At 41.9% G+C, this 27,286-nt stretch overlaps 1 protein-coding gene across 14 annotated transcripts in view; it reads left to right on the top strand.

Annotated features, from left to right (window-relative positions):
- Positions 1-27,286, top strand: part of DENND1A (DENN domain containing 1A) — a 470,320-nt gene that overhangs the window by 230,065 nt on the left and 212,969 nt on the right. For 10 of the 14 annotated variants that reach the window (XM_079791014.1, XM_079791024.1, XM_079791020.1 and 7 more), the window contains one exon: positions 10,263-10,373. The exons of 1 other annotated variant lie outside the window; for it this stretch is intronic. In XM_079791014.1, the coding sequence (XP_079647140.1) occupies positions 10,263-10,373 (111 nt within the window). The remainder of the gene's footprint in view (positions 1-10,262; positions 10,374-27,286) is intronic. 3 more of the 14 variants (XM_079791016.1, XM_079791018.1, XM_079791017.1) reach the window with 1 other exon arrangement.

The following is a 27,286-nucleotide window of genomic DNA, read 5'->3' on the forward strand; positions in this document are numbered from 1 at the left end:
GAAGTTTTGTTATTGTTGAGAATGAATCAGAGGCCTGGCTACTTGGGGTTCTTGGGGTGGGAGGCTCTTAAATATCAATATCAGAGTCTTTTCTTCTACTTTTGGACTAGTCAGTTTTCTCATGCTGGAGAGTGTAAATTCAATTACCAATGTTCTGGAAGCTGAGTGGGGGAAGTGTGGGTCATGGCATTTCAACATTTAGTGTGTATAACTTTATTTAACACCCCATTTTTTATTTAATGCCTTATCCCCTGTTTTCAGCTATCCCTGGTGTCGCCCAAGCCTTTATGGTTTAGTTCCTTTAAAAAGTACATATTTATTCTTCCAGAGGGGTGCTGGAAGGCCACTTGACTATCTGAGTGAGCTGGGAAAGGAGAATCTTGGAATCAAATTATTCTTCATTTTATTGGCACCCTTCCCCTAGCTTTCAGAGGTCTGGTGCCTCGATTCCAGAATCTTTTTGGAGTTCTTTGGTGTGAGTTGGCCTTGATGCTTGCTGCCCTATTTCCTGGCCCCAGCCTTAGTGTTGATACTTTTCTGGGCCACCAAGTCAGTCTCCTTTAGTTTTCAACCTCAGTTGGTACTCTTGACAGCTTGAGCCAAATAATTTTATTATTTTTATTTATTTTTCTGTTGTTCTTAGAGAGAGAGAAAGGGAGATAGGGGGATAGAGAGAAACATCGATGTGAGAGCAAAACATCCATCAACTGCCTCTTGTACGCCTCTCTCCCCCTACCATGGATTGAGCCCACGACATGGACATGTGCCCTGACTGGGAATCGAACCCTGGATGACACCCAACCAACTGAGCCACACCCAGCCAGGATAGGCATATAATTTTTTGTTGTGTGGGATTGCCCTTGTACATTTGGGGATGTTTAGCAGCATTTTTGGGCTCTGCCCACTATATGATGAGAGCACACCCCTCAGCTATAACAACCAAAAATGTCCCCAGATATTGCCAAATGTTCCCTGGGGGCAAATGACCCAAGTTGAGAACCGTTCCTTCAGTAACATCTGCTTTCTGGCTTCCCAAAACTTGACATCTTTCTTTCATTACTGTCTTTTCTCTAGTGGTGTTTTGTGTGTGTGTGTGTGTGTGTGTGTGTGGAGGGCACATGGTATCATGTGAGAGAAAAGACAAATATCTACCATATTTTACTGAAAATCCCCACAGTATTTTAACAATGCTTCTCCTACTAATAGACATTTAGATTGTTTCTAATGTTTTGTTGTTATAAATAACTAGAAGCCCGGTGCACAAAATTCGTGCACAGGGCAGGTGTCCCTCAGGCTGGGCTGCACCCTCTCCAATCTGGGACCCCATAGGGATCCGGCCTAAACCGGCAGTCGGACATCCCTCTCACAATCTGGGACTGCTGGCTCCTAACCGCTCGCCTGCATGCCTTATTGCCCCTAACCACTTCTGCCTGGCAGCCTGATCGCCCCCTAACTGCTCCCCTGCCGGCCTGATTGCCCCCAACTGCCCTCCCCTGCCGGCACAATCGCCCCCAACTGCCCACAACGGCCATCTTGTGGCAGCCATCTTGTGATGACATTGCACGAGGGCCTGACGCCACCTAGGCTTTTATTATATAGGATGTTAGAGTAACAACTATTGCCCAGGTTAGGTTTTTCTTTAATTTTTTTAATTTTAAGGACAGAAAATTTAAAGCACCTGAAAATTCTGGTAACTTATTACTTTTCAAAACCACAATTACTGAGATTAGAAATAGCTTAGAGAAAAAACAACAACCCTTTTGTCTTTTTCATAGCCCCACCTCCAATTCCTGTCTGTACTGTATGCCATCTCCCCTGTCCCCACCACTTTAAAAAATTTGCATTTTCTTTGCTGTTTTTGCCACTAATGAATGAACCAATTCCCTGTGCATGACCCATTGTCCATTAAATCCTCTGCAAACCAGTAAAAGGCTGGCCTTGTTTATTTCTAAGCAGGAATAAAGACAGTCTGCCAGACTTCTAACATACATGGTCCCATTTAAATCCTTCCAGCTTCTCTGTGAGAGGTAGACGTGAGCCCCATTGTACATATCGGGACCCCGGGCTCACAGACCTGAGTTTACTAGCCCAAGGCCTGCTCCTAAGTAGGGTTCAGTGACCTAGGTTTGTTAGAACCAAAGCATTTTATTTCCATTATACCCACCCATCTGGCCTCCCTACAGTTGACTTTTGATATTCATGAGGAAAAAGGAAACGAAATGATTTTTCGTAGCTCAAATATGAAATGAAGCAGGCGAGCTTTTTCTCTAAGGAGAATCTAAACTTTTGTAGGACCAATTTGTGTGATTTTTTATATAGAGTCACTATTGAGCTCTAGCCATGTTGAAATTTGCATTTTAATCTCTTGGTGATTTTTTAAGGATTAATTTAAAATGACTAAATTGCTGCATTGCAAATTGAAACAAGCAATAACAGTGGGGTTGTTAATACGATGCAGTATGCTGTAGTGGAAAGAACATGAGTTTTGGAGACAGCCAGACACTGAGCTCCACCACTCTGGGACCTTGGGCTACTTACTTCTATTCTCTGAGCCTTGGTATTCTTATCTAATAAAGAAAAATGGGAGGAACAAATGAAGTATTAAATGTAAAATTCCAAGTTCAATCCCTGGTACATGATGCTGCTTTTGAGACTTCTTTTCTTTCCCTTCTTTCCTCGGCTTCCCTGGAATTCTTGAGATCTGAGTTGTGGCTAAGGGCTAGAGAGCATTACTTCTTATAGCTTGTGTTTTCTAGGTTTTTGCTGACATTCTTGTTTGTGAAGACCAGTGCTTTTCCTTTCATGAAGTGTGTATTTGGCCACAAAAGTCTCTTAGCAGGCACCATTGACACCAGAATTTGTGAAGCTTGGGAATGGTGTAGGGAATGGAGTCTAGGACTTCAGTGCCTGTAGTATGGGGAGGTGGCTGTAAACACTGATTGATTATCTTCTCTAAGGGACATAATGAACTTTAGTGACTAAGCAAAGAAAACGGTAAAAGGACTTTGGGATATGGAACTTGATTCTGTCTTCAGACGATCATATTCTTCTGGATGCTTCAGAAAAAGGTTCATAAGAAATTAAGGAGCACATACCCACTATGGGTCAGATCAGACACAGTGTGTTATACCATGAAACCGTCACAGCAGCCAAGTGGTGTGGTTGTTCTTCCTGAAAAGCTTTGAAGAGGAAATGAAGCTCAGAGAAGAAAGTTGCCACTAGTCATCCAGCCAGTAAATGCTAAAACCAGGATTCACACTCAGTCAGTCTGATCCCAGCACTGAGATGCTGTTGGGTCCTGGGCCCCCCACTCCATAGTTCCCTATACCCTTCTAAGAAATCACTCATCATAAGTGTAATTAATTATGCAAATCTTTGTTCAGTATCCTCTCTCCTTCCTGAGGACAGACATCAGGATTTTTCCATCACTGCATCTCCATAATTAGCACTGAACATAGAACACAGTAGATGCTCATATATATTTATGGAATGAATGAATTAATGAATGAACAATGCAGCCACCCTCAGGAGAAGGAAAAATAATAGTTTCTCCAGGCTTTGGGGCCATTGTGTCTATAAGACATTAATGAAAAGCAAAGGTAGAGAATTAATTTTTTCTACTCTCAGATGCCTGTTGAAGTTAATTCTCATTATTTCTCCAATTTTTTTGTAAAATTATTTTCTTCCTTTTTACTGAAAAACTATCACCATATAATTGTTCACCAGGGTTTTCTCTCTCTATCAAGATAACAGATGTAGGAGTGAATTTTATACAGGTAATAGTTAAATGAGCATAAATCTTTATAAATTTTGAACAGTTGACCTGCATTAAAAAAGTCACAGATCATGAACAGATATGTAGTAATAATTAAATTGTAAACTGGCTGGAGAAGAGATTTTTTTTAGCGGCCAGGTTTTTGAAGTGTACTTTTGATTAATGGGTAAGCATATAGACCGTCACTTGGAATATTAAACAAACCTGTCTTAATTATCTGACCAGTGTCATACCAACTGGTTAATGATGCAAGAAAAGCATTTAGAATGGACAGTTACATATAACATTGCCCAGACTCCACTTTGTCAAAAGATGCAGCATGATATAGAAAAGATGTATGAACTCGTCGTGACTTTCACAAATAAAGTTGGGGTGGTAGTAGAAGACCTATAATCAAGTACTGAGATTATAGAGAATTCCATTGTTGCTCTTAAGAGTTATCAGGTAATTGTTTATTCTAATAGTTTTTCCATTCACTCAAAGGGATAAAAGTTGACCTTGGGGTAAACTCTGCTTTCTTTCCTATTATGTACTTACTTTGCTTATGTAAATTCGTGGGATTCTTTCTCAGACAAATTATTTTAGAATCCAAATTTATAATTCCCTTTTAAGGATCCCACACAACTAAGGGAACCTAAATTCTTCTTTTAAAAAAAGTCAATTGAGGTTTTTAAAGGTTTACATTATGGTAAAATAATCTGAGCCAGAGTTATTTCAGGAAATAAGACCCACTGTCAAAACCAAGCCTCCTGCCTTAGAAGCCTCTTCCAGACACAGTACAGTAAGTCTTTATCATCTATACTGTGTATGAAGCTGCAAGTCACAAAGACTAATAAAATGACAGACCGTGGGGCGGACTAGCATCTGTTCCAAAGGCTCCAAGGAGTACCCAGCTTAGAGTCGGTTCTTTGGTTTGAGGATTATCTCATTTCCCTAAGGTATTGAACGTAAGTCGCTTTTTCTTTAAGCCTCTCTGTATCTGCCCATTCCACCTCCCCATCCACCCCCCTCCTGCTTCCTAACCCCGGGTGTGGATCACAGTGAGCCTGAAGTCCCCAGCCACCTGGATCAGCACAGGAGCCCGCAGGGACAGTTAGATGGAAGCAGCCACTAGGGGTCTTCTCCTGGGGGAAGTGGGGTTTTGTCAGGTGACTTTCCTTCTTTGTCTGGATTTAGAGGCACAGAGGGTTAGAGCGAGAAGGGACTGTCACCACCGTTTCTTTGTGGAGATGAGAAGTGAAAGCTTGGAGAACCTAAGGAGCTGTGCTGCACAGGCCTGTTCTGAAACTCACCTTCCAGGCTGCTGTGCCCTGTCAACCAGAGACCTTCCAACTTTGTATCCTGATTCCCAACCTCGCAGAATGGGCCCGTAATATATTCTAGCTGGATGGAAGAATGCTCAGAAGGACATAACAGTAGATGTAACTGAAATAATGCTTAACTCCATGAATAGTAAAGGACTGTCCTTAACCCTAAAAACATAATGGCATTGAGAACACTGAGCTTTTTTGACAAGGGCACTGGGAAATAGTCCCTCTAAGCAAGGAGGAGAAGTAATTGTCAGGGAATAAAGGGGGTGGTTACTTAGGCTTAGCCATGATGGCATTGTAATCCAGGACACTACATTGTAATCCATCATCATTCTTGACAGGATTGATGGATCTTTAGAAGGAGGATTGATCCTTCATTAGCTAAGTAGACTTGCCTTTAAAAAACTGTTTGGGGAAAACAAAAATGTTTGGGGGGGGGGGAACCTGTTTGGGTAAGTGGAAAGGTGTGGTACACAGTCATCCAGATTCTTTCTCCCACCCTGCTTCCCAAGTCTAATTCATTGTCAAGTCCTGTAATTCCTCTTTACAGAAATCCATCCCATCCACATCCAAAGCTTTCATCTAAATAGTTTGTTTGTTTTAATCATTCTTTCCTGGAATATGGTGTAGCTGTTAACCGATTGTCCTGCCTCCCGCCTGCCCTCTCCTGTGCATCCTCCACAGGACCTGTAGGAAGATCTTTCCAAAACACAGATGTGGTTGTGCCATGATCCTTCAGCAGCTCCCGCAGAATCTGGTTCCAGCTTCCCTACCCCAGCATGCCCCCTGACCTGCACTATCCTCCTTGCCTTTGCCTCTGCCTGGAATATGCTTCTCCCCTGTCCCCTGAGTGAACTCCTGGTGGGAGGCCCAGACCAGATATCTTCTCTGACAAGTCTTCCCCAGACTTCTTCCCATATCCTCCAGCAGAGTTGAATCTGCCCTTCTTAGCCAGCACTGGAACGCGTGCAGCCTGGACAGTACTTTGTCCACTGGGTTTCTGGGTTTCATGTCACCCCCATCCCCAGACTATGCTCCTGGAAAATGGGGATTATGTTTAGTGCATCTCTGCTAATCCAGCTCCCAGGGTGGTTCTGAACACAGAGTGGGAGTTAAATAAGTGTTTGTTGATTGGCTATAGAGACAGGAATGGGAGGTTGAAGACCCAGTTCTACTGACACAAAGTGCTAGGAGAGTAGCACACCTTGTGTTTTTTATAAATATAAGCTCACAGTATATTTTGGCTGCAGTTTTGACCTGGGACAGTTTGTCATGGAAGCCTCTCTTCTTATTCCCCGTTCCCCACACTCCTATCTTCTCCATCTGAGAAATACAATTGACCTGTCTGTGAAATGAGCACCTGCTTCTGTGTACAGTCTCTCCCCACTGCCCATTACCAGATGAACAAACTACCGATTTCCTTACACTTTTAATAAATGTAGCCACAGATACCGTTAAAAGGCCCGCCCCCTCCACCCGGTTATTTTATCTGACTGTGAATCGGCAGTGTCAATTCTTTTTCTGTGGGCCCTTCACCATTACTAAGTAATTGATCACTTCATCTAACTCAGACCCAGGTTTTCTGAAATCAGATGCTTTGTTCTTCCTGATATACCACCTGTCCCTCTCCCAGGCTGGTGTGTTTCCTCCTGTACCACACTGCTCGCACTTGAACTACGGAGCAGTGCTCTTCAGGAAGGTGCTTTCCCCACTCCTTGATTCATTCCTTCATCACACTGCTAGATTGTGGATATGTCATCTTACCCAGAGGGACCTCAGTCTACTGACAATTATACTGGTACTCCAATCAAACAATAACAAATTGTAAGATGAGTGCCTGTTTTTATTATAAGACAGAGACAGATTGCCATAGAAGCACAAAGGAAATTTGACAGATGAGGAGTCGAGGAAGCCTTCCAGGAGGAGGTGACATTTCAGCTGGGTCTTGAAAAGTACGTGGGAAGAGAAATACATTCTAGGCAAAGGAAAGAAGTAAAAGCCTGGGGTGTGAAAAGGTAGGGCAAGTCTCAGAAGTTGAGGGTGTGCCTTACACTGCGGGATGCTTTAAGACACGGGGAAGGAGTCCCCCTCTCCAAGGGGGTTTTCTTCTGAGACGAAGCTGGGTAGGAACTGCGAGTTCCCCACTATAGCTGCCTCCAAAGCCCACTCCCCCCCCCCCCCCCGCCCCCAGGTGCTCCCATGGCCGAGTGAGGCTCCTGGGGCTGTCGCCACTCCCACCCGCTCCCAACGCCCAGGCAGTGGCATCCCAGAAGGAAAGAGGCAGGGGAGGAAGCAGATAAGAAAGACAGCTTCTGTTTAGACACAAATATCTTGGTAATCAGCACAGATGGGATGAGAATACCAAAAAAAGTACATGACAGTTTAGAGAGAATTTGGCTAAATGTTACATATTTTTAACGTACCTGTGTAGAGTTTTTGGAACAAGCACCTGAATCTTTCAGAGCATGATTATTGGGCCTGGGGGTTATACCTCAACCAAGTGACATTTTTACTTCAGAGATGTTCCCTTCCCCATCCACAAAAGTATCCTTGTGATTTTTTTTTTTCTCCCACCAAAATAAGGCGCAGGATTTGTCTCTGACGCTGTGTCTCCTTATTTGGACGGCAAGCTGTGTAACATATTTCTACCCAGCGTGAAGCTTCTTGGCAGACTCTTGAGGCCACGTTTTGGTGGCTTCAGAGTTATCTTTGGATCTGTCAAAAGTGCTAATGGGCTTTCTGGCCTTCTTTAAGCTCCTCATTTCTATTTTCTTTTTACTTCCATCCTCTTCTAAAAGAAAAATGCATGTAATTCATCAGCAGTTAAGCATTTTGCTGAAATACTCAGCTGAGGGCCTTGTATTTTTGTTTGCGAGAATAGCTCTGCCATGTCACTGTCTCCAGAACAAACCCCACCCTGACATCATTAGCTCAGCACTCCTCAGTCCACTGAGCAAGAGATAAGCTCCTTGACTAATTCGGCCTGCCTTTTTTGTTTTATTTTGCTTTTCAGGTTTGTTAAGAGGCAGGTTGGTGTGATGGTCAGAGCAAGAGTTTTGGCTTCAGGAGATCTGATTTTGAAACTTGGCCCTTTCTAGCTGGGTGACCTTTGGAAAACTACTTAACCTTCCTGAGACTCAGTTTTCCTATCTATAAAATAGAGATGATAATGCCCTTCTCAGTGTTTTGGAGAAGATTAGAGAGAACCAAGGTAAAGTGCCTATTGTCTGGCACTTAAGGATTTTTTTTCCTCTTTAGGCATACTTTTGTCCTTCTTTGTTACTACGCTATGCTTTTGTTTTTCCCTGAATACAACTTTACCTATTATTTTAATGGTATAAAAGAAGAGCACAGCTCTGGTTGTCATTCCATACACCAGAGCATCATCCCGTACACCGAAGAGTGGCAGGCTTGGTCCCCAGTCAGGTCGCGTACTAGTGGCAAAGATCGATGTTTCTCTCTCACATCGATGCCTCTCTCTCTCTCTCTCTCGCTTTCGCTCTCGCTCTCGCTCTCCCCCTAAAATCAATAAACATATTCTTAGGTGAGGATAAAAAAATTATAAAAAATAAAAAAGAAGAGCACAGGTTTAGAGACAAGCCCACCTTAGACTGAATAATGCTGAATAATGCCTCATCTGCCTACTGTCTAACCTTGGTCAAATTACTTCACTTTCTCTGTGCCTATTTTCCTATCTGTATAAAGAGATCATAATACCTATTCAAGGAGTTGTTTCAAGATTAAGTGAAATAATATATGTAAAGCCTTGTATGTTGTAGAAGTTTAAAGTACTTACGTGGGACAATATAATGTAAGGGAAAGCAAATGTGCTATGGAGTTGGATCTGAGTTCAAATTCTGACTCCCAGTTACTGGGTCTCTTCCAGACTTACCATACTTTATCTATATAGTGGAAAGAATAATACCTCAGTGGGGTTTTATGAAGATTGCATACGATTATAGATACTCGGTACCTAATATGGTGCCTGGTACTTGGTAGGTAGTCAGTGTATGGAGCTATTAATTCACTCTTTATTTATAAAGGTCGATGGTTAACCTGGTACTCCAATCAAACAATAACAAATTGTAAGATAAGTGCCTGTTTTATTCCCAATCCCTACATAATATTGTCAAAAAGCACTTTATGCTATTTTGCATATAAAATCCACCTGGTTTACTTGAATTTATGGGTTATAGATCTTTCATTATTATAAATTGCAACCCCTGGCAATAGCGTTCCTTCCTTCCCCACCCCCTTCATTTTCAGAGGATTTTATTGTGTGGCATTGAAAAGCTGTAACATTGAAGAAATTAGCATATTTATGTGTATTATTAAAGTCAGGTGGGTATAGAAAGGGTTGCAGAAATGAAACACATTACATTTCTTCTGAAATCTGAAGAGTACCAATCTATAGAACTAATTAAAGGAATGAAGCCTAGGCTACAGACAAAAGCTAGTTAAAACACTGCTTTGTCACAACTTGCTGCTGCTTGCCTTTGTTGTTTTTCTTTTCTTTTTGAGTAAAATACCTGGAAATTGTAAATCTTCTAAATTATTTTCATTCCAGCCAAGTCATTTTAGAGAATGTAAACTGTGGAGGAGGGGGACACCAGCCGTGATGACAAGAGAGGAGCATGCTGGCCTTTGTGGGTGGGATCTGTTGGACAGAAACGGTCTCTGCCAGAAGCATTTTGGTCCCTGGGTACTTTGTTTTGCTGAGACGTGCGGCACAGTGCATTGGGAAAGTTCTAGGATCTGGGGTCCGAAGCTCTGAGCTGCAGTCCCGTCTTCATTGCATACTAGACTTTTTGATCTTGGCATATCTCTCTGAGCCTTGGTTTCCTCATTTGGAAGGTTGCAGACTTCCTGTCTTGCTTACCTTCAGGAACTTCTATGAAAAGCAGCGCAGCACTGTGAATGACCTCATGTTGTAAACTGTAATCACCACACAGGTATAATTGCTCAGGCTGCTGAGTCTCTAACATCTCTCCGACTCTGCACTTCATGATTTTATACATGAATGGGATTCATACTTGGTCTTCAGGTAGAAAGAATAGGGCAGGGGAAGAGGAGAGTATCCTTCCTGATTATTTTCTGTTTCTCATGCTTTTATTAGATACTGCTTGTAATAAGAACCAACAAAATAAGGCACAAACCTCCTTTCTTCTCTCTCCTAGAGAAATCTGACAGAATATTTTGTGGCTGTGGATGTAAACAACATGTTACATCTGTACGCCAGTATGCTCTACGAACGCCGGATACTCATCATTTGCAGCAAACTCAGCACTGTGAGTAGATAGTCTTGAGATGGGCTTTTTAATTATTGTATTTCAATTGAAGGATGTATTGGAAAGATTAAAGAAATTTTTAGAAAAAGCAATCAGCCACAATCCTTTCAGATAGTAACATGTCATCTTCATTAATTATTCATGTCCCTTTATGGAGCCAATGCACATTTCATTTATTCTTAGAGTTTCACAATCACTTATAAATAGTTTTTCATTTGATCTTGTGTTATGAACACTTTGCATACTTCCACATAAGTGTCCATCATTGTCAGTTTTTACGTGTCTATATCTTATTCCATTATACTGATGTGTCATCATTTATTAAATCTTTCTTCTCTTGGTGGCCATTTCAGTTGTTCATAGGTTAACCCTTTAGTAGGTAACCCTGCAATGAATATCTTTTGGCTGCTTTTGACCACTCCTGAGTGGAATTGTATGTATGTGTATGTGTGTAAACATACATATACATACCTACACACACTTCTTGGTCATGTATAGTGGGATACATGTTCATAGCAGCATTTGTTTTTCTGTTTTAAACCTGGGGAGGGCCCACATGGCCATTAACAGAGAACTGATAAATTGTGGTATAGTCATACAATGGAATACGATATTGGTGAAACTAACATTGTCGGCATGATTGAGTCTCTAATATAGAATTTCAAGTAAAAGAAATGTGCTACAGAAGAACATACAGTATGATTTCATTCATAAAAAGTTCAAGTAAGAAAAACTGAATGGTACATTATTTAGGGACACATACAAACTACAGTGGGAGGAGAAGTGATGAACACACATTTTAGGTAGTAGTTTCCTCAAAGGGAGTAAAAAGAGTATAATTGGGAAGAGGTGTACAGAGGACATCAAAACTATTGTTTTTTTGTCTTGAGCTAGGATAGTGATCAGGAAATCTTTCTATAATGGGTCCAATAGTGAATATGACTCAAGGCCAGATGATCTTTGCTACCACTACTGGACTGTGACCTTGTAGGTTACAATCAGTAAACTAGTGTCTATGGCTGTGTTCCAATAAAGCTTTATTTACAAAGATACTGACTGCAGTTTGTCAACCATTGAGTTAGGTGCTAGCTTTTGGAGTCATGTGTTTTTCTTTTAAAATATGCTTATTTGATATACATACTTTAGTATATGGACATATTTCAGAATTTTTGAAAAGTTAAAAAATAAGATACTAAGTCCTTTTGTCATGAGACTTTACAAAACTGGGATAGAGACAAAGTAATTCTTATACAAAAGCTAAGAATCAAAATTGCACAAGATTTTGCTGTGACAGTTTTATTTTTATTTTATTGATTTGAGAGAGAGAGAGAGAGAGAGAGAGAGAGAGAGAGAGAGAGAGAGATTGACTGATTTGTTGTTCCACCCATTTGTGCATTCATTGGTTGATTCTTGTAAGTGCTCCGACCATGGGTTGAACCCACAACCCTTGTGTATTGGGACAACACTCTAATCCACTGAGCTACCTGGCCAGGGCTGCTGTGACAATTTTAGAAACCAGAAGAGTCAAGTAATGTCTTGAACATCTAAGGGAAAATGATTTCTAACCTGAGATTTCTATACTTATCTAATGAAAGTCTCAGCGGAGCATGGCAGGAATTCATACCACACCTGTCAACCTCATGGTTCTCTCCTCTTCCTCTCTGCCTTCTCCACTGTGGATGAACTATCTGGCCTCTCTTGGGCCAACCGCTCTGCTATCCACCTGACTTCATATAACAAGTATTTTTCATGGCACTGTTGTGGGCACTGAGGATACAACAGTGAACAAAATAGGCAAAAATCTCTGTTCTCATTAAGCTTACATTTTAGTAGGGAAGACCTTGAATAAACAAGGTAAGTTAAGTATATAGTAATCATAGTAGGATTTACAGTAGTGTAATGATAAGTGGTAAGGAGTAAAATAAGCAAAGAAGGAGAGTGGATGGGGAGTGGTGAGGTGACAAGGACTGCGATGTTAGATAGATGGCCCAGGAGTGCCTGATTGAGGAAGAAGCTACACTGCAGTGTCCTTCTTCCTGACTGAAGGGCATTCCTCTCACAGTCTGCATCAGTATGTTTTCTTTCCTTCTGGTGCATCTTATGAGCTTACTAATATGCTATAACCAGAGGCCCGGTGCATGAATTCGTGCACGGGTGGGGTCCCTTGGCCTGGCTACCCCCGATCATGGCCGATCAGGGCCAGCGGGCTGGGGGAAGGGGTCGCGGGAAGTTGGCCTGCCACAGGAGGTTAGTTGTGGGAGCGCACTTACCACCTGGGGGCAGCTCCTGTGTTGAACGTCTGCCCCCGGTGGTCAGTGTGCATCATAGGTACTGACCAGTCGTCCGGTCCTAACGGTCACTTAGGCTTTTATATATATAGACTAGAGGCCCATTGCATGAAGAGATTCGTGCAATAGGCCTTCCTTCCCTTGGCTTCCAACACCGGTTTTCCTCCGGCACCGGGATCCAGGCCTTCGCTCTGGCCGGAGTCTGCCTTCTTCATCTTTGCTGCAGGCTCCAGCCAGAGTCTGCTGTCTTCACGGCAGACTCCAGCCGGAGTCTGCCATCTTCGTGTTCGCTGCTTCGCTGCAGACTCTGGCTGGAATCTGCCGTCTTCATCTTTGCTGCAAACTACGGCCAGAGTCTGCCGTCCTTGCTGCAGACTCCAGCTGGAGTCTGCCATCTTTGTCTTCGCTGCAGACTCCAGCCAGAGTCTGCTGTCTTTGCTGCAGACTCAGGCTGGAGTCTGCCGTCTTCGTCTTTGCTGCAGACCCCGGCTGGAGTCTGTCGTCTCGGTCTTCGCTGCAGACTCTGGAGTCTGCAGTTTTCATCTTTGCTGCGCCAGAGTGCCGCTCCTGTAGATCCCTTCGCTCCCTGCCCTCCCTCTCATAGCAGGCGTCCTGCCCCACCTGGCCACTCTGCACCTGGAGCAGCTGGGCAGCCGCCATCTTTGTCCTTCTAATTTGCATACTCCCTCCTGATTGGCTGGTGGGCGTAGCAGAGTGATGGTCAATTTGCATGTTTCTCTTTTATTAGTGTAGATATCTCCCAAAGTTAACAGAACTTCCTTGATCCACATCTGCTTTACTCCATTTCTGTTTTCCCTGTTAGAATAGAATTTCTCAAGAGAGTTATTTCACTTTACTGTCTAATTTCTCTCCCATTCTCTCCTCAGTATTCTATGGATTTAGCCCCCACCTCTCCACTGAGACAGCTTTTGTTCGGGTCACCAAAGACCTCATATCAAGTAAAATTAAAATGAGTTAATACTGGCAAAGCTCTTAGAACAGAGTCTGGCATGTAGTGTATGTATATGTTTATAATAATAACATCTATAATGGGAAGTCAGATATTGTTTAAAATTTTAAATCAAGAAATAAGGACATAGTATTATATGTGATTACTGTGAATAAAGGGTAAGGAATATCATGAGATGGTCTGCTGTTCTTCAGTATAAGCCTTTTGTGCTTTCTCTTTCATTTCTAAGGCTATAAATGTGTTGCTTTGATTTAAAAACTTTTTGTAACAAATAGTTGATTCTTAACTGAGTTCTGCACTTTACTGATAGATGGTAGACACCTCTCTAGGGAGAGTGGCCTCCTATATCTCACGTACAGTCAGTGGCAATCTGATCATCCAGGTGCATTTTTCCAGGGACAAAGCAGCTAAGAAGACATCAGTTTGCGCCAAGCCTTTGGACCTCTCCAATTTCAGAATCTTAACAGTTTTCTAATTGTTGCCTTTTATTTTCTCAGTAGTGGCTTTTTATTATCTTTTTTATGAGAGGCAGAATACAAAGGCTACTTTAGCTGAGGTTTCTGAGAACCCTCTCGACAAATTGAGGGTCCTGTCATACCTTTACAAACCATATTTTTCTTCATTTTTTTAAAGATGGATGCTTAATGCTCCTCAAACCCATTAAACAGCTGAAAGATAAAAGCTGTCAAACACTCTGGAATGCCATTTTCTACAAAAATGACTCCTTTAGTAGAGACAAACCCAGCAATATTTAGTTCAGAGTCAGGTAATATTCATTTCTGGCTTTCTCGGTCAATAATGTGATAATTCTGTATAAGAAAAATGTAAGTTTTTGTTTTCTTTGCTCAGTTCATGTATATTGATTGTTTTCTTTATAAATGATAAATAGGGAAGGCTTAACTAAATCTTGTTCTCTAATGTAAATACTTCAGTTGATTTCCTCTAGCACAAAGGCCTCATTTTTCTTCCAGATTCTCATATCTCGAGTTTAATTCATATTGCTTTTTGGTAACTCTTAAGGATAGCAGGTGGGTGTAAAATAAGACCTTTATACAGATGATATGTAATTCCAACACCTCCTGGAAGGTTGATTATATCCCCCTTTAACAGCAAGGGACATGCAAATAAGTCATCATGATTCAGTGTTGGGGTAGAGACCTTGGCTTCAGACAAGGGACAAACAACCAGGAATTTCACATACAAAGGAATCTTAGCTTCTTCAAAGTGCTTGCCTTAGGGACCAGGTCATGTTTATTGGTTGCCACCTCTCAAACTATTGTCAGAATCTTTGTGTGTGGACTGTCACAAGGGCCAGATACACATTGTTAAAAAAATCTGTCCCACTGAGGGAATTTTAGAGTCCTCATAAAGAGCCAGCAAATTAGTCTGAGCAAAATTTGATGGATAAGGTTGCTTGTTTGGGTAAAAATAAGTCCTGACTGTATAATAATTAGAGGAGCTTCTTTTGTAGTTTGTAAATAGGTCCAGGACTACCAAAGAGGTATGCTGGCAGCACCCACAGACTCAGCATGCAGAACACCCTTGTTAGAGTCATCCTCTATATTTTACAGGGTAGGGCCTCAGTTCTCCCCCATACCCTTTTAAAATTCTTTAAAGTGAACCTTATTGAGCCACCTACTATGTGCCAGGCCCTGTGTAATCATATTTTTTTCCATTAGCTCTTGCAACAACCCCAGGAGCTACTTTTATTCTCTTTTGCAGATGAGAATATTGGCACTTGGGAAGTTGAAGTGCCTTGTCTAAGATGACCAGCAGTGGTGGAATTAAAACCCACTTCACCTGGCTTCAGCCCCCTTCTTACTACCTCATACTGCCACCTTGGTAACTCTCCATTTGTCATATGTTCCCCTTGACACTTGTCCCCAGAGAAATATTATCAGTATGATTCTGTTGACCCTGGATCTGAAATCACAGAAGGAATGTCAGCCTGGCATTGCCTTTTAATGTACATCTAAGCTTTCTTCAGAGTTAGTGAGCACTTTCTATGTGCCTGGCACCACTCAGCACCAGGGAAACAGAAGGCTGATATGTCAATTTCTAATGGACACACTTACTCTGTTAGCCAGAACCCCATTTCCTTGAGCACTGTTCAGATCCAACTTTGTCTACGTGGGGCTGGCCTCCATGGTCTCCCAGCCCCACCCGTGCTGGTCCCTGCAGGGAGCACAGCCTGGGTGGGTCCCTGGATCCTACTTTCCCTGGCTCACTGTGACTGCAGGGTTCCTGTGCTGTAGCTCCTGCCAGCCCTGGGTATATCTGCCCAAATCGCCCCTCCCATAATTTAGGGCTACTGCAAGAAGTTTTAAAAACTAAGAATATCCAGTACATGATAACAAAGGCATATTTACTTCTCAGAGGAACATATATTTTATTCAGCAAATGCTTTTTAAAACAGGTTCTTAGAAAAGAAGCATAATTTAGTGGTAAGACCATGACCTACTAGTAATTAATTGAGCCTACACACCCAAGTATTTGTGTGATACCCATAACTCTGAAAAGAATTATTACTTTTCTGATAGTCTGATACACCCCATTTGGGGAGAGGGGAGGAACTAAACTGGTATCTTTCCCCTATCAGTTTCTTCCTAAGTATTAGCCCTAGAGAATGTGGGTTTTGGGTAGGCCCTGGACACTGATGGCCTAGAGAGTGGTGGGCGATAGTTCTGTCTTCCCACCAGCACCCTCAGGTCTAGCCCTTAGTAGATGCTTCTGTGTTGGTGTGAAGGGATGGGTAACCACCCGCCTTTCTGTCCGCCCACTCCCACCAACAGCTACTGTTGTCTTAGCACCACCTGGTCTTGTGACCTAAGAAAGCCAGTTTGTGAACTTGCAAGTTTTTCAGATTTGGCTTCATTTTCACTTCTCTGCTGGTGAACTCCACCTGGTCGTGACCATGCCAGCCTGTGTAAGGTTTAGGCACCTGAATGATGTGTGTAGAGCTTTCCTAGCTGTTCTGGCCTAGAAAGAACTAGTCCTGTTTGCCTGTCTGCAGCCCTTGAAGCAGAGATGAGAGTGGCAGCTTAAGAAGGCTTGAAACACTGGACCAGAGCCAAGGCCTCTTTGCCTGCACACTCCACTCTGCATGTTCCAGCCGTAGGAACAAACTGCATTATTTTGTTTCAAACTGTGCTCATGGGAAGCCAAGACCTTGTAACTGGAAACTTACCAAACAGAGGATTCTAAGACTAAATTTAGTGTTCTATTTAAAAAATAAAATAAGTCGAACATTTTGTTTGTTCATCTTTTATATGTTAAAAAAACAGAGAGATTAACCTAGTTCATACTAGCAACCTAAGAAGAGTATTCAAAGTGAGAAGAAAACTAGTCCTTTTGGTGAAGAGGGAAAGCCTTAACAAAATGTAATGAAGTGGCATGAAATATAGACTCTGCAGCCAAACTTCCCAATAGCATAGCCTCTCTAATCTCCATCATATAAAATTTTATTGTGGCTCAGAGAATATTAAAAACTGTTAGAAATAAATTAATGGAACTTCCATTGGCAGGAAGTAGGAGGAAAGATTGGTATGTTTTATTTACGTGGTTTTTCTCTGGTTTTTAAATGTGAATACAATTAAATGCTTTTGAACTATGTTCCTCATTTAATTATGTGTGAGCTGGAATTAAGAATCTTGAGATGTTCTATAGACTAATATATAGAGTATAAACAGTTTAATTGGTGATATTTTAAATTTGCTGTGACTTCAACCAGCCATGGTCATCTCCCTAACTAGTTCTTACCTTGCTCTCCTCCCTCTTCTCCCACTGCTTCAACAAGCATTGAACGTTTTGGACTAGACACAGGATTCAGATTGCTAGTAATCGCAAATGCTAATTCATGGGTTAGTTGTGTTAGAATCACCCTAAGACTTGTTAAAAATTCAGGTACTTGGACACCACCTCCAGACATTCTGGTTCAAAAGGTTTACCATTGAACCACAGAATGTCTATTTCTTAAGGTTCCCCAAATTTTTGGTACACAGCCAGATTCAGAAACAGTGACTAGACAGTCTCTAAGACAAAAGAATATATTTATTCTTATTGTTATTTTTCATCATTAGACTCATTTTCATTTTGAGACTACATAAGGGAGCCTGTTTGAGTTTGCTTAGAAGACATGAGTACAGACCCCACATTAAAAAAATTCTTTGTTTCCATAGTTTTCTTTGGGAGAGCTTTGATTTTGGGATTGCCTACTCTAGAGCAGGACAGAGCTGAAAAAAATAACCTATTTAAGCTCTCAGGAATGTTGGATGCTGATGCAATCCACCACTGTAACTTTGGGTACATGGGTATAGTCTAGAGATGGGATGTTTCTACTTAGCCATTGCATTGAGAACATGGCAGAGAATCTTGTTTGTTACTTATAAGTATAGTCGATTTGTGAAATAAATTATATTGTTTAGATTATAGAATTAAGCTTATTTTTTTTATATGACTCTTATGAATCACATCTCTACCAAAAAACACTAATGGGTAATATTCAAGTCACTGACACCTTAATATACTTGAAAAGCTCTAAATGGCACCCACAAATATAGGCACCTCTGGATTTCATTAAAGAAATTTGAACACCTACTATGTGTTAAGTCAACAAGAACAAGGACTCCTTTTTCCTCTGGTTTCTGAAGGCTGAAAGGTTGGTCATTTTGGTGAGCGAAGGTAGTGGGATGTGAGGTTAGACCAAGCAGTCAGGGGTTAGTACAGTTCTTATGAAAATTCACATTTTTTTTCTTCTGCTCTCTAGATAGCTATGTAGTCTCCCAGCTCGATGATTCAGACAGCCCAGCAGGTGTTATCTTTTCCCAAGATAAAGGACAGCAGGGCTGTAGGAGAGAGCACCAAGCTTCAAATCATGATGGTTTTGTTCAGTTCCTACCTTTGTACTTAATCTTCCTCATGTTATTCCCAGCCACTCGGCCTTGGGCAACTTACCTGACCTCTCTGAGTCTCCACCCTCTTCTGTAAAAATGGGAATAGTATTAATACCCTTCTCACGGTTGTTGAAAGGATTCAATGGTCATAGATATGATAGCATATAGCCCACTCCTGGACACGTGCTAATCATTCAGTAAATGCTGACTCTGAATCTCACCTTTGAGGGACAATGAACCCTGATTTGACTTTCAGAAGCAAGGAGGACATAGAGATCCTGGAAGAGGTCTGAAGATGTAATCAGTCTAATTGGTGATAGTAGATGGTGAATGAATCCAAGCAACAGAGGATAGTCATGGCAACTCGAACGAGGCTTTCTGTATCCACCCACTTCTCATTAGTCACATAGTCATTGACTAACATCATTTCTTGCTCAGGTCTCCACAGTCATCATTACTTAGCACTAGAATGGCCTTAAGAAGCTGCTCTGTTTTCTTGGCCCACTGTTACCACCTGACCAGCCTCCCAGGGAGGAGGACTAACAGCTTCTGGTTTTCATCCTTCCGGGCTCTGCTCTGATGCCTCCCCCCTCTCCCCTCCCCCTCCCTCTCTCCCTCCCTACCTTCTTCTCCTCCTCCTCCTCCTCCTCCTCCTCCTCCTCCTCCTCCTCCCCCTTCTCCCCCTCCTCCTCCTCCTCTTTCTCCTCTCTCTCTCTCTCTCTCTCTCTCCCCCCCCCCCAATTCTTGCCGCAGGCAGAAGTAATGATTCCTTTTTTATATGCCAATAGACTTGCACCTCTATTATAACACCTCTTGCATAATGCTTTTCTGTTGAAGTTGATTGTTTGCATTTTGATCTGTCTCTGTTAAATTGCTTGAGGTCATGGCAGGTACACATAGGGGATACTCACTTAATTGTCAGATATAGCGCAGAGGCAGTCTCCTGTGAACTAAGAGCAGTTTCTGGAGCTAGACCCTAGGTTCATATCCCAGCTCTACCACTAGTTCTGTGACCCAAGGTTCCTAAATGCCATGCACAAGGTACTTGGCATTTAGGAACCTTCGTTTCCTCATCTGTAAAATGGGGATACTGATACTACCTGCCTTATAGGACTGTGAAGATTGAGTTAACTATATGTGATGTACTTAGGACAGTGCTTGGCAGATGGTATATGCCGAGTTTAGTGGTCATGATGGAGGCTGTATTGTAACTTTAATCTTTCTAAGTTTACTATCACTATCTAAGGTTGGATTTGGCTGACAAAACTACCCGGAGATTCTTTTTCTTTGCCTGTGCCTTTAAATCTAATAACTCCTACCACCTGAAGGTTCCTTAGTTTCTTCTCTGTGTATGGATACCTGACAGATGGGTACTCACAATCCTATATTCAGTTCTTTTAAAATATGTGATTCATCCGGGTGAGCCTGGGTCCCGGGTCCGGGTGAGGCCGTGGGCCCCTGGATCCGAGTGAGCCTGGGTCCCGGGTCCGGGTGAGGCCGTGGGCCCCTGGATCCGGGTGAGCCTGGGTCCTGGGTCCGGGTGAGGCCGTGGGCCCCTGGATCCGGGTGAGGCCACGCGACCCGGGGTCTGGGAGAGGCCACGCGCCCCTGGGTTCGGGTGAGGCCACGTGCCCCTGGGTCCGGGGGAAGCTAGATCCCGGGTCCGGGCGAGGCCGTGTGCCCCTGGATCCGGGTGAGGCTGGGACCCAGGCCCGGGAGAGGCCACGCGCCCCTGGGTCCGGGTGAGGCCATGCGCCCCTGGGTCCAGGTGAAGCTGAATCCTGGGTCTGGGCGAGGCCGTGTGCCCCTGGATCCGGGTGAGGCTTGGTCCCGGGTCCGGGTGAGGCCGTGGGCCCCTGGATCCGGGTGAGCCTGGTCCCGGGTCCGGGTGAGGCCGTGGGCCCCTGGATCCGGGTGAGCCTGGGTCCCGGGTCCGGGTGAGGCCGTGGGCCCCTGGATCCGGGTGAGCCTGGGCCCCGGGTCCGGGTGAGGCCGTGGGCCCCTGGATCCGGGTGAGGCCACGCGACCCTGGGTCTGGGAGAGGCCACGCGCCCCTGGGTCCGGGTGAGGCCAAGTGCCCCTGGGTCCGGATGAAGCTAGATCCCGGGTCCGGGCGAGGCCGTGTGCCCCTGGATCCGGGTGAGGCCGGATCCCGGGCCCGGGAGAGGCCATGCGCCCCTGGGTCTGGGCGAGGCCGTGTGCCCCTGGATCCGGGTGAAGCCGTGCCCCTGGGTCCAGCCGAGACCAAACCAGAGGGAGTCGGACCTGCATTACCACCATTTGTCCACCATCCAGAGCTGAGGGGTCAGTGCCGACATGTACTCATAAGGAACTGGTGGACATTGATATTGGGTCTCAAAAGAACTGTTGGTCCAGAAAGAAACTCACTACAGACTGATTCATTTGCCTGTCAGCATAACTATTATTGCTCGTCGCACATTCAATTCTTATAAGTATATCTCTAGTGACACATGATTTCGCTCATCTAGGGGAAATGATGAACAACATAGACTGATGAACAAGAACAGAACCAGAAACAAGGAGGCATCGATCGGACTATCGGGCCTCAGAGGGAGGATAGGGGAGAGTGGGGGGAGGGGGGAGAGATCAACCAAAGGTCTTGTGTGCATGCATATGAGCCTAACCAATGGTTAAGTTCAACAGGGGGTTGGGGCATCCATGGGGAGGGGTGTGGGATGGGAATGGGGGGATGAGGACAAATATGTGACACCTTAATCAATAAAGAAATTAAAAAATAAATAAATAAATAAATAAAATAAATAAATAAATAAAAACTCTGCCTGTCCCACACATTTTTTGGCAACTCTCTTTTGAGATAGAAAGAAGCAAATAAAGAAGTATTATTGTCCTGAAAAAAATAAATAAATAAAATAAAATAAAATATGTGATTCATCAAAGCAATAGTGTAAATTAGCTAAACATAAATTATGATTTTAGAATATTTTCAAAAAATATAAATGTCCACTTTACTAGACTTGAGGTGGCAAATAGATTTCTTCTTGAGTGCCTACTTGGATCCACTGCCAATAGTGGCACGTTTGGAGAGACCCTCAGGCCATGTCCTGACACTGCATCGGTTTGTAACGTCTGTCACAGGCACAGGACGGAGGAGGGCAGAACCTTGCTGCCCCTGCATTTAAATGACATGTTGGCAATCCCAGTGTGACCTTGTCTTTTCCTTTTTCATCTTAAAGAAAAGTGTGCACTTTTCTCACTCATGTGCTGCAGGTCATTGACTGTAGTTTCCCATATTGTTGTTTCTGCCTCAGCTTTGGTAGTGAAGGCTTTTCTCTGGCAGTTTTACTTGCTTTGAGGTTTTGAAGTGTCAAATCTTGGCATGAAAGCTTCTTTTCCTGGTTAATAACTTAACTCTAATTACTCTACTCATTGGTTCTTTTTTTTTTTTATTGTCTAAAGTTTTACATATGTCTCCTTTTTCCCCAGTTCCCGCCCCCCCCCCCCCCCAGTCATTCCCACCCTGGGCAAGCCCCCAACCGCTCCAGTGTCTGTGTCCATTGGTTATGCTAATATGCATGCATACAAGTCCTTTGGTTGCTCTCTAACCCCCCCTCCCCTACCATTTGTCTGTTGGTCTATTCTTATTCATCAAATTATGTTGATAATTATATCCCACATATGAGGGAGATCTTGTGATATTTATCTTTCTCCAACTGGCTTATTTCGCATAGCATAATGCTCTCCAGTTCCATCCATGCTGTTGCAAATGGTAAAAGTTCCTTCTTTGTTATAGCGGCATAGTATTCCATTGTGTAGATGTACCACAGTTTTTTCATCCACTCACCTGCTGATGGGCACTTAGACTGTTGCCAAATCTTAGCTATTGTAAATTGTGCTGCTATGAGCATAGGAGTGCATATATCCTTTCTGATTGGTATTTCTGGTTTCTTGGGACATAGTCCTAGAAGTGGGATTACTGGGTCAAATGGGAGTTCCATTTTTAACTTTTTGAGGAAACTCCATACTGTCTTCCACAGTGGCTGCACCAGTCTGCATTCCCACCAGCAGTGCAGGAGGATTCCCTTTTCTTCACATCCTTGCCAGCACTTGTCGTTGGTTGATTTGTTGATGGTAGCCATTCTGACAGGTGTGAGATGGTATCTCATTATTGTTTTGATTTGCATCTCTCAGATGATTAGTGACTTTGAACATGTTTTCATATGTCTCTGAGCCTTCTGTATGTCCTCTTTTGAAAAGTGTCTATTTAGATCCTTTGCCCATTTTTTGATTGGATTGTTTATCTTCCTTTTGTTAAGTTGTATGAGTTCTCTGTAAATTTTTGGAGATTAAACCCTTATCGGAAATATCATTGGCAAATATGTTCTCCCATGCAGTGGGCTTGTTGTTTTGTTGATGGTTTCTTTTGCTGTGCAGAAGCTTTTTATTTTGATGTAGTCCCATTTTTTATTTTCTCCTTAGTCTCCATTGCCCAAGAAGCTGTGTCTGTAAAGATATTGCTATGACATATGTCTTACATTCAAGTCCTTTAGCCATATTGAGTTAGTTTTTGTGTGTGGTGTAAGTTGGTGATGTAATTTCATTTTTTTTGCATGTATCTGACCAAATTTCCCAGCACCATTTATTGAAGAGACTGTCTTGACTCCATTGTATACTCTTGCCTCCTTTGTCAAATATTAATTGAGCATAATGGCTTGGGTCGATTTCTAGGTTCTCTGTTCTGTTCCATTGCTATATATGACTGTTCTCCAGGCAGTTTTGAGAACCGTGGCTTGGTAATATAGCTTGATATCTGGTATTGTGATCCCTCCAACTTTGTTCTTCTTTCTTGGGATTGCTGTGGCTATTCAGGGTCTTTTTTTATTCCATATGAATTTTTGGAGAGTTTGTTCTAGATCTTTGAAATATGCCATTGGTATTTTAATGGGGATTGCATTGAATCTGTAGATTGCTTTGGGTAGTATGGGCATTTTAATGATGTTGATTCTACCAATCCATGAGAATGGTATGTTCTTTCATTTGTTTATGTCTTCCTCTATCTCTTTTTTCAATGTCCTATAGTTTTCCGAGTATAGGTCTTTACCTCCTTAGTTAAGTTTATTCCTAGGTATCTTAATTTTTTTGGTGCAATGGAAAATGGAATTGTTTTTTTTTTTTCATTTCTCCTTCTGTGAGTTCATTATTGGTGTATAAAAAGGCCATAGATTTCTGGGTGTTCATTTTGTATCCTGTTATATTGCCAAATTCATTTATTAGGTCTAGTAGTCTTTTGATGGAGTCTTTGGAGTTTTCTATGTATAGTATCATGTCATCTGTGAATAAGGACAGTTTTACTTCTTCTTTTCCAATTTGGATGCCTTTTATTTCTTCTTCTTGTCTGATTGCTATGGCTAGTACTTCCAGTACTATATCGAACAGGAGTGGTGAAAGTGGGCATCCCTGTCTTGTTCCTGTTCTTAGGGGAAATGAGTTTAATTTTTGCTCTTTGAGTATGATGTTGGCTGTAGGTTTGTCATATAAGGCTTTTATTATGTTGAGGTATGATCCCTCTATTCCCACTTTGTTGAGAGTTTTTATAAAGAAAGGGTGTTGGATTTTGTCAAATGCTTTTTCTGCATCAATTGATATGATTATGTGGTTTTTGTCTCTCAGTTTGTTTATGTGATGTATCACATTTATTGATTTGCAGATATTGTACCATCCTTGCATCTCCAGAATAAATCCCACTTGGTCATGGTGTATGATCTTTCCAATGTAATGCTGAATCCAATTTGCTAGAATTTTGTTGAGGATTTTAGCATCTATGTTCATCAAGGATATTGGCCTGCAATTCTCTTTTTTTGTGTGGTGTCTTTATCTGGTTTTGGGATTAGGGTAATGCTGGCTTCATAGAAAGAGCTTGGAAGTGTGCCTTCCTCTTGAATTTTTTGGAATAGTCTGAGGAGGATAGGTTTTAGTTCTTCTTTGCATGCTTGGTAGAACTCCCCCTGTAAAGCCATCCAGACCAGGGCTTTTGTTTGCTGGAAGATTTTTGATCTCTGCTTCAATTTCTTCGGTAGTTATTGGCCTATTCAGGTTTTTTTATTCTTCTTGATTGAGTTTTGGGAGCTTGTATTTTTCTAAGAATATGCCTATTTCATCTAGGTTGTCCAATTTGTTGTAATAGAGTTGTTCATAGTATTTTTTCATAATAGTTTGTATTTCTGTGGAATCGGTTGTTACTTCACCTCTTTCATTTCTGATTTTGTTTATTTGGGTCTTCTCTTTTTGCTTCTTGGTGAGCCTGGCTAGAGGTTCATCAATCTTGTTTATCCTTTCAAAGAACCAGTTCTTGGTTTTGTTGATCTTTTGTATTTTTTTTTTTTTTTTTTGGTCTCTATGTCATTTATTTCCACTCTGATCTTTATTATTTCCTTCCTTCTGCTTACGCTGGGCTTTTCTTGTTGCTCTCTTTCTAACTCTTTGAGTTGTAGGGTTAGATAATTTATTACCATTTTTTCTTGTTTTTTGAGATAGGCCTGTAGAGCTATGAAGTTCCCTCTCAAGACTGCTTTCACTGTGTCCCATAAATTTTGGATTGTTGTATTTTCATTGTCATTTGTTGCCATGATGCTTTTTATTTCTTCTTTGATCTCTTTGGTCACCCAATCATTTTTTAATAGCATGCTATTTAGCCTCCAGGTGTTCTATTTTTTATTGTTTTTATTATAGTTGATCTCTAGTTTTATTCCATTGTGATCTGAGAAGATGCTTGATATGATTTCTGTCTTCTTGAATATGAAGAGACTTTGCCTGTGTCCCAATATGTGGTCTATCTTTGAAAATGACCCATGTGCACTTGAGAAGAATGTATATTCTGTGGCTTTGGGGTGAAATGTTCTGAAGATGTCAATTAATTCCATCTGATCTAGTGAGTCATTTAGGATTGATGTTTCTTTGCTGATTTTTTGTTTAGAGGATTTGTCCAGTGGTGTTAGTGGAGTATTAAAGTCTCCTACTATGACTGTATTGTTGTCAATCTCTCCCTTGATATCCTCCAGAAGATTTTTTATGTATTTGGGTGCTCCTGTGTTGGGTTCACATATGTTTACCAGAGTTATATCTTCTTGTTGAATTGCTCCCTTTAGTGTTATGAAGCGGCCTTCCTTATCTCTTGTTATGGCCTTCACTTTGAGGTCTAATTTGTCATATATAAGTATTGCTAACCCTGCTTTTTTTTTCATTTCCATTCGCCTGAAAAACCTTTTTCCATCCCTTCACCATCAGTCTGTGTAAGTTCTTTGTTCTGAGGTGGGTTTCCTGTAGCCAGCAGATATATGGGTCATGTTTTCTTATCCACTCAGCTACCCTATGTCTTTTGATTGGGGCATATAATCCATTTACATTTAAAGTTATTATTGATAGGTACTTGTTTGTCACCATTTTTATTCTTTATGCCTGTGTTCCTTCTTCCCTTCCTATTTCTTCTTTTTACAGCAGACCCTTTAGCATTTCTTGCATTGCTGGTTTGGTGGTAATAAACTCCCTTAGTCATTTTTTGTCTGTGAAGCTCCTGATTTCACCCTCAATTTTGATTGATGGCCTTGCTGAGTACAGTATTCTTGGATTCAGAACCTTCTTTTGCATGACTTTGTATATTTCATTCAATTCCCTTCTGGCCTGATGTGTTTCTGTTGAGAAATCAGTTGCTAGTCTGATGGGGGATCCTTTATAGGTAACTTTCTGTCTCTCTCTGGCAGCCTTTAAGATTCTTAGGTTGTTGTTGGTGTTTGCCAATTTAATTATAATGTGTCTTGGTGTCGGTCTTTTGAGGTTCATCTTGTTTGGGACTCTGTGAGCTTCTTGGATTTGTGTGAGTTTTTTCTTCCCTATATCAGGGAAGTTTTATGTCATTATTTCTTCAAACAGGTTTTCTATTCCTTGCTCAGTTTCCTCTCCTTCTGGCATCCCTATTATGCAGATGTTGTTTCGTTTCGTGTTGTCTCAAAGTTCTCTTCGGCTCTCCTTCTGCTTTTTAATTTTTTTTTTCTAGAAGCTGCTCTGCTTGGGTATTTTTTTCCTACCTTGTCTTCTAGCTCACTGATGCAGTCCTCTGCTTCTTCTAGTCAACTGTTGATGCTTTCTATTGAGTTCTTTATTGCAGCGATGTCATTTTTCATTTCTTCTTGGTTCTTCTTCAATTCCTCTTGGTTCTTACACATATTGTTTAATTTTTCTTTCATCCTTTTCAGCAACCTTATGACTATTGCTCTGAATTCTTTCTCTGACATATTGCTTGCCTCCATTTCGTTTACTTCCTTTTCTGGTGATTCCTTCTTTTCTTTCATATGCGGGCTGTTTCTTTGTCTCCCCATGATCACTCCTCTCTGGGTGTATGGTTATGTAGCTCTTTCTCTCCTGCATTGACTTAAAGGCACAAAATACAACACAAAAAGACACAATGCACAGGGCACCAAACACAAATGTATTCATGATACTAATAACCCCAAATAAAGGTGACCCCCAGAGAAAAGATAATTAGGGGATAGAAAAGAGTTCAAAAATGATATTAAGAAAAGGAAAAAATGTAAGAGAGAAAAGAGAGAAGAAAAAAGAAGGGGGAAAATATATGTATATGCAGAGAAAACTCCAATAAAACAACAACTAATCCCAAATATCTAAACTACAAACACCCAAACAACAAACACCCAGATGAATCTGAGGAAGCAGAACTTATTTCTAGAAGGTAAGGTCAAGGAATTGAATGAATGGGGAAATAGCCACAAT

This window comes from Cnephaeus nilssonii (genome assembly GCF_951640355.1).
Source record: "Cnephaeus nilssonii genome assembly, chromosome: 14".
Taxonomy (NCBI): domain Eukaryota; kingdom Metazoa; phylum Chordata; class Mammalia; order Chiroptera; family Vespertilionidae; genus Cnephaeus; species Cnephaeus nilssonii.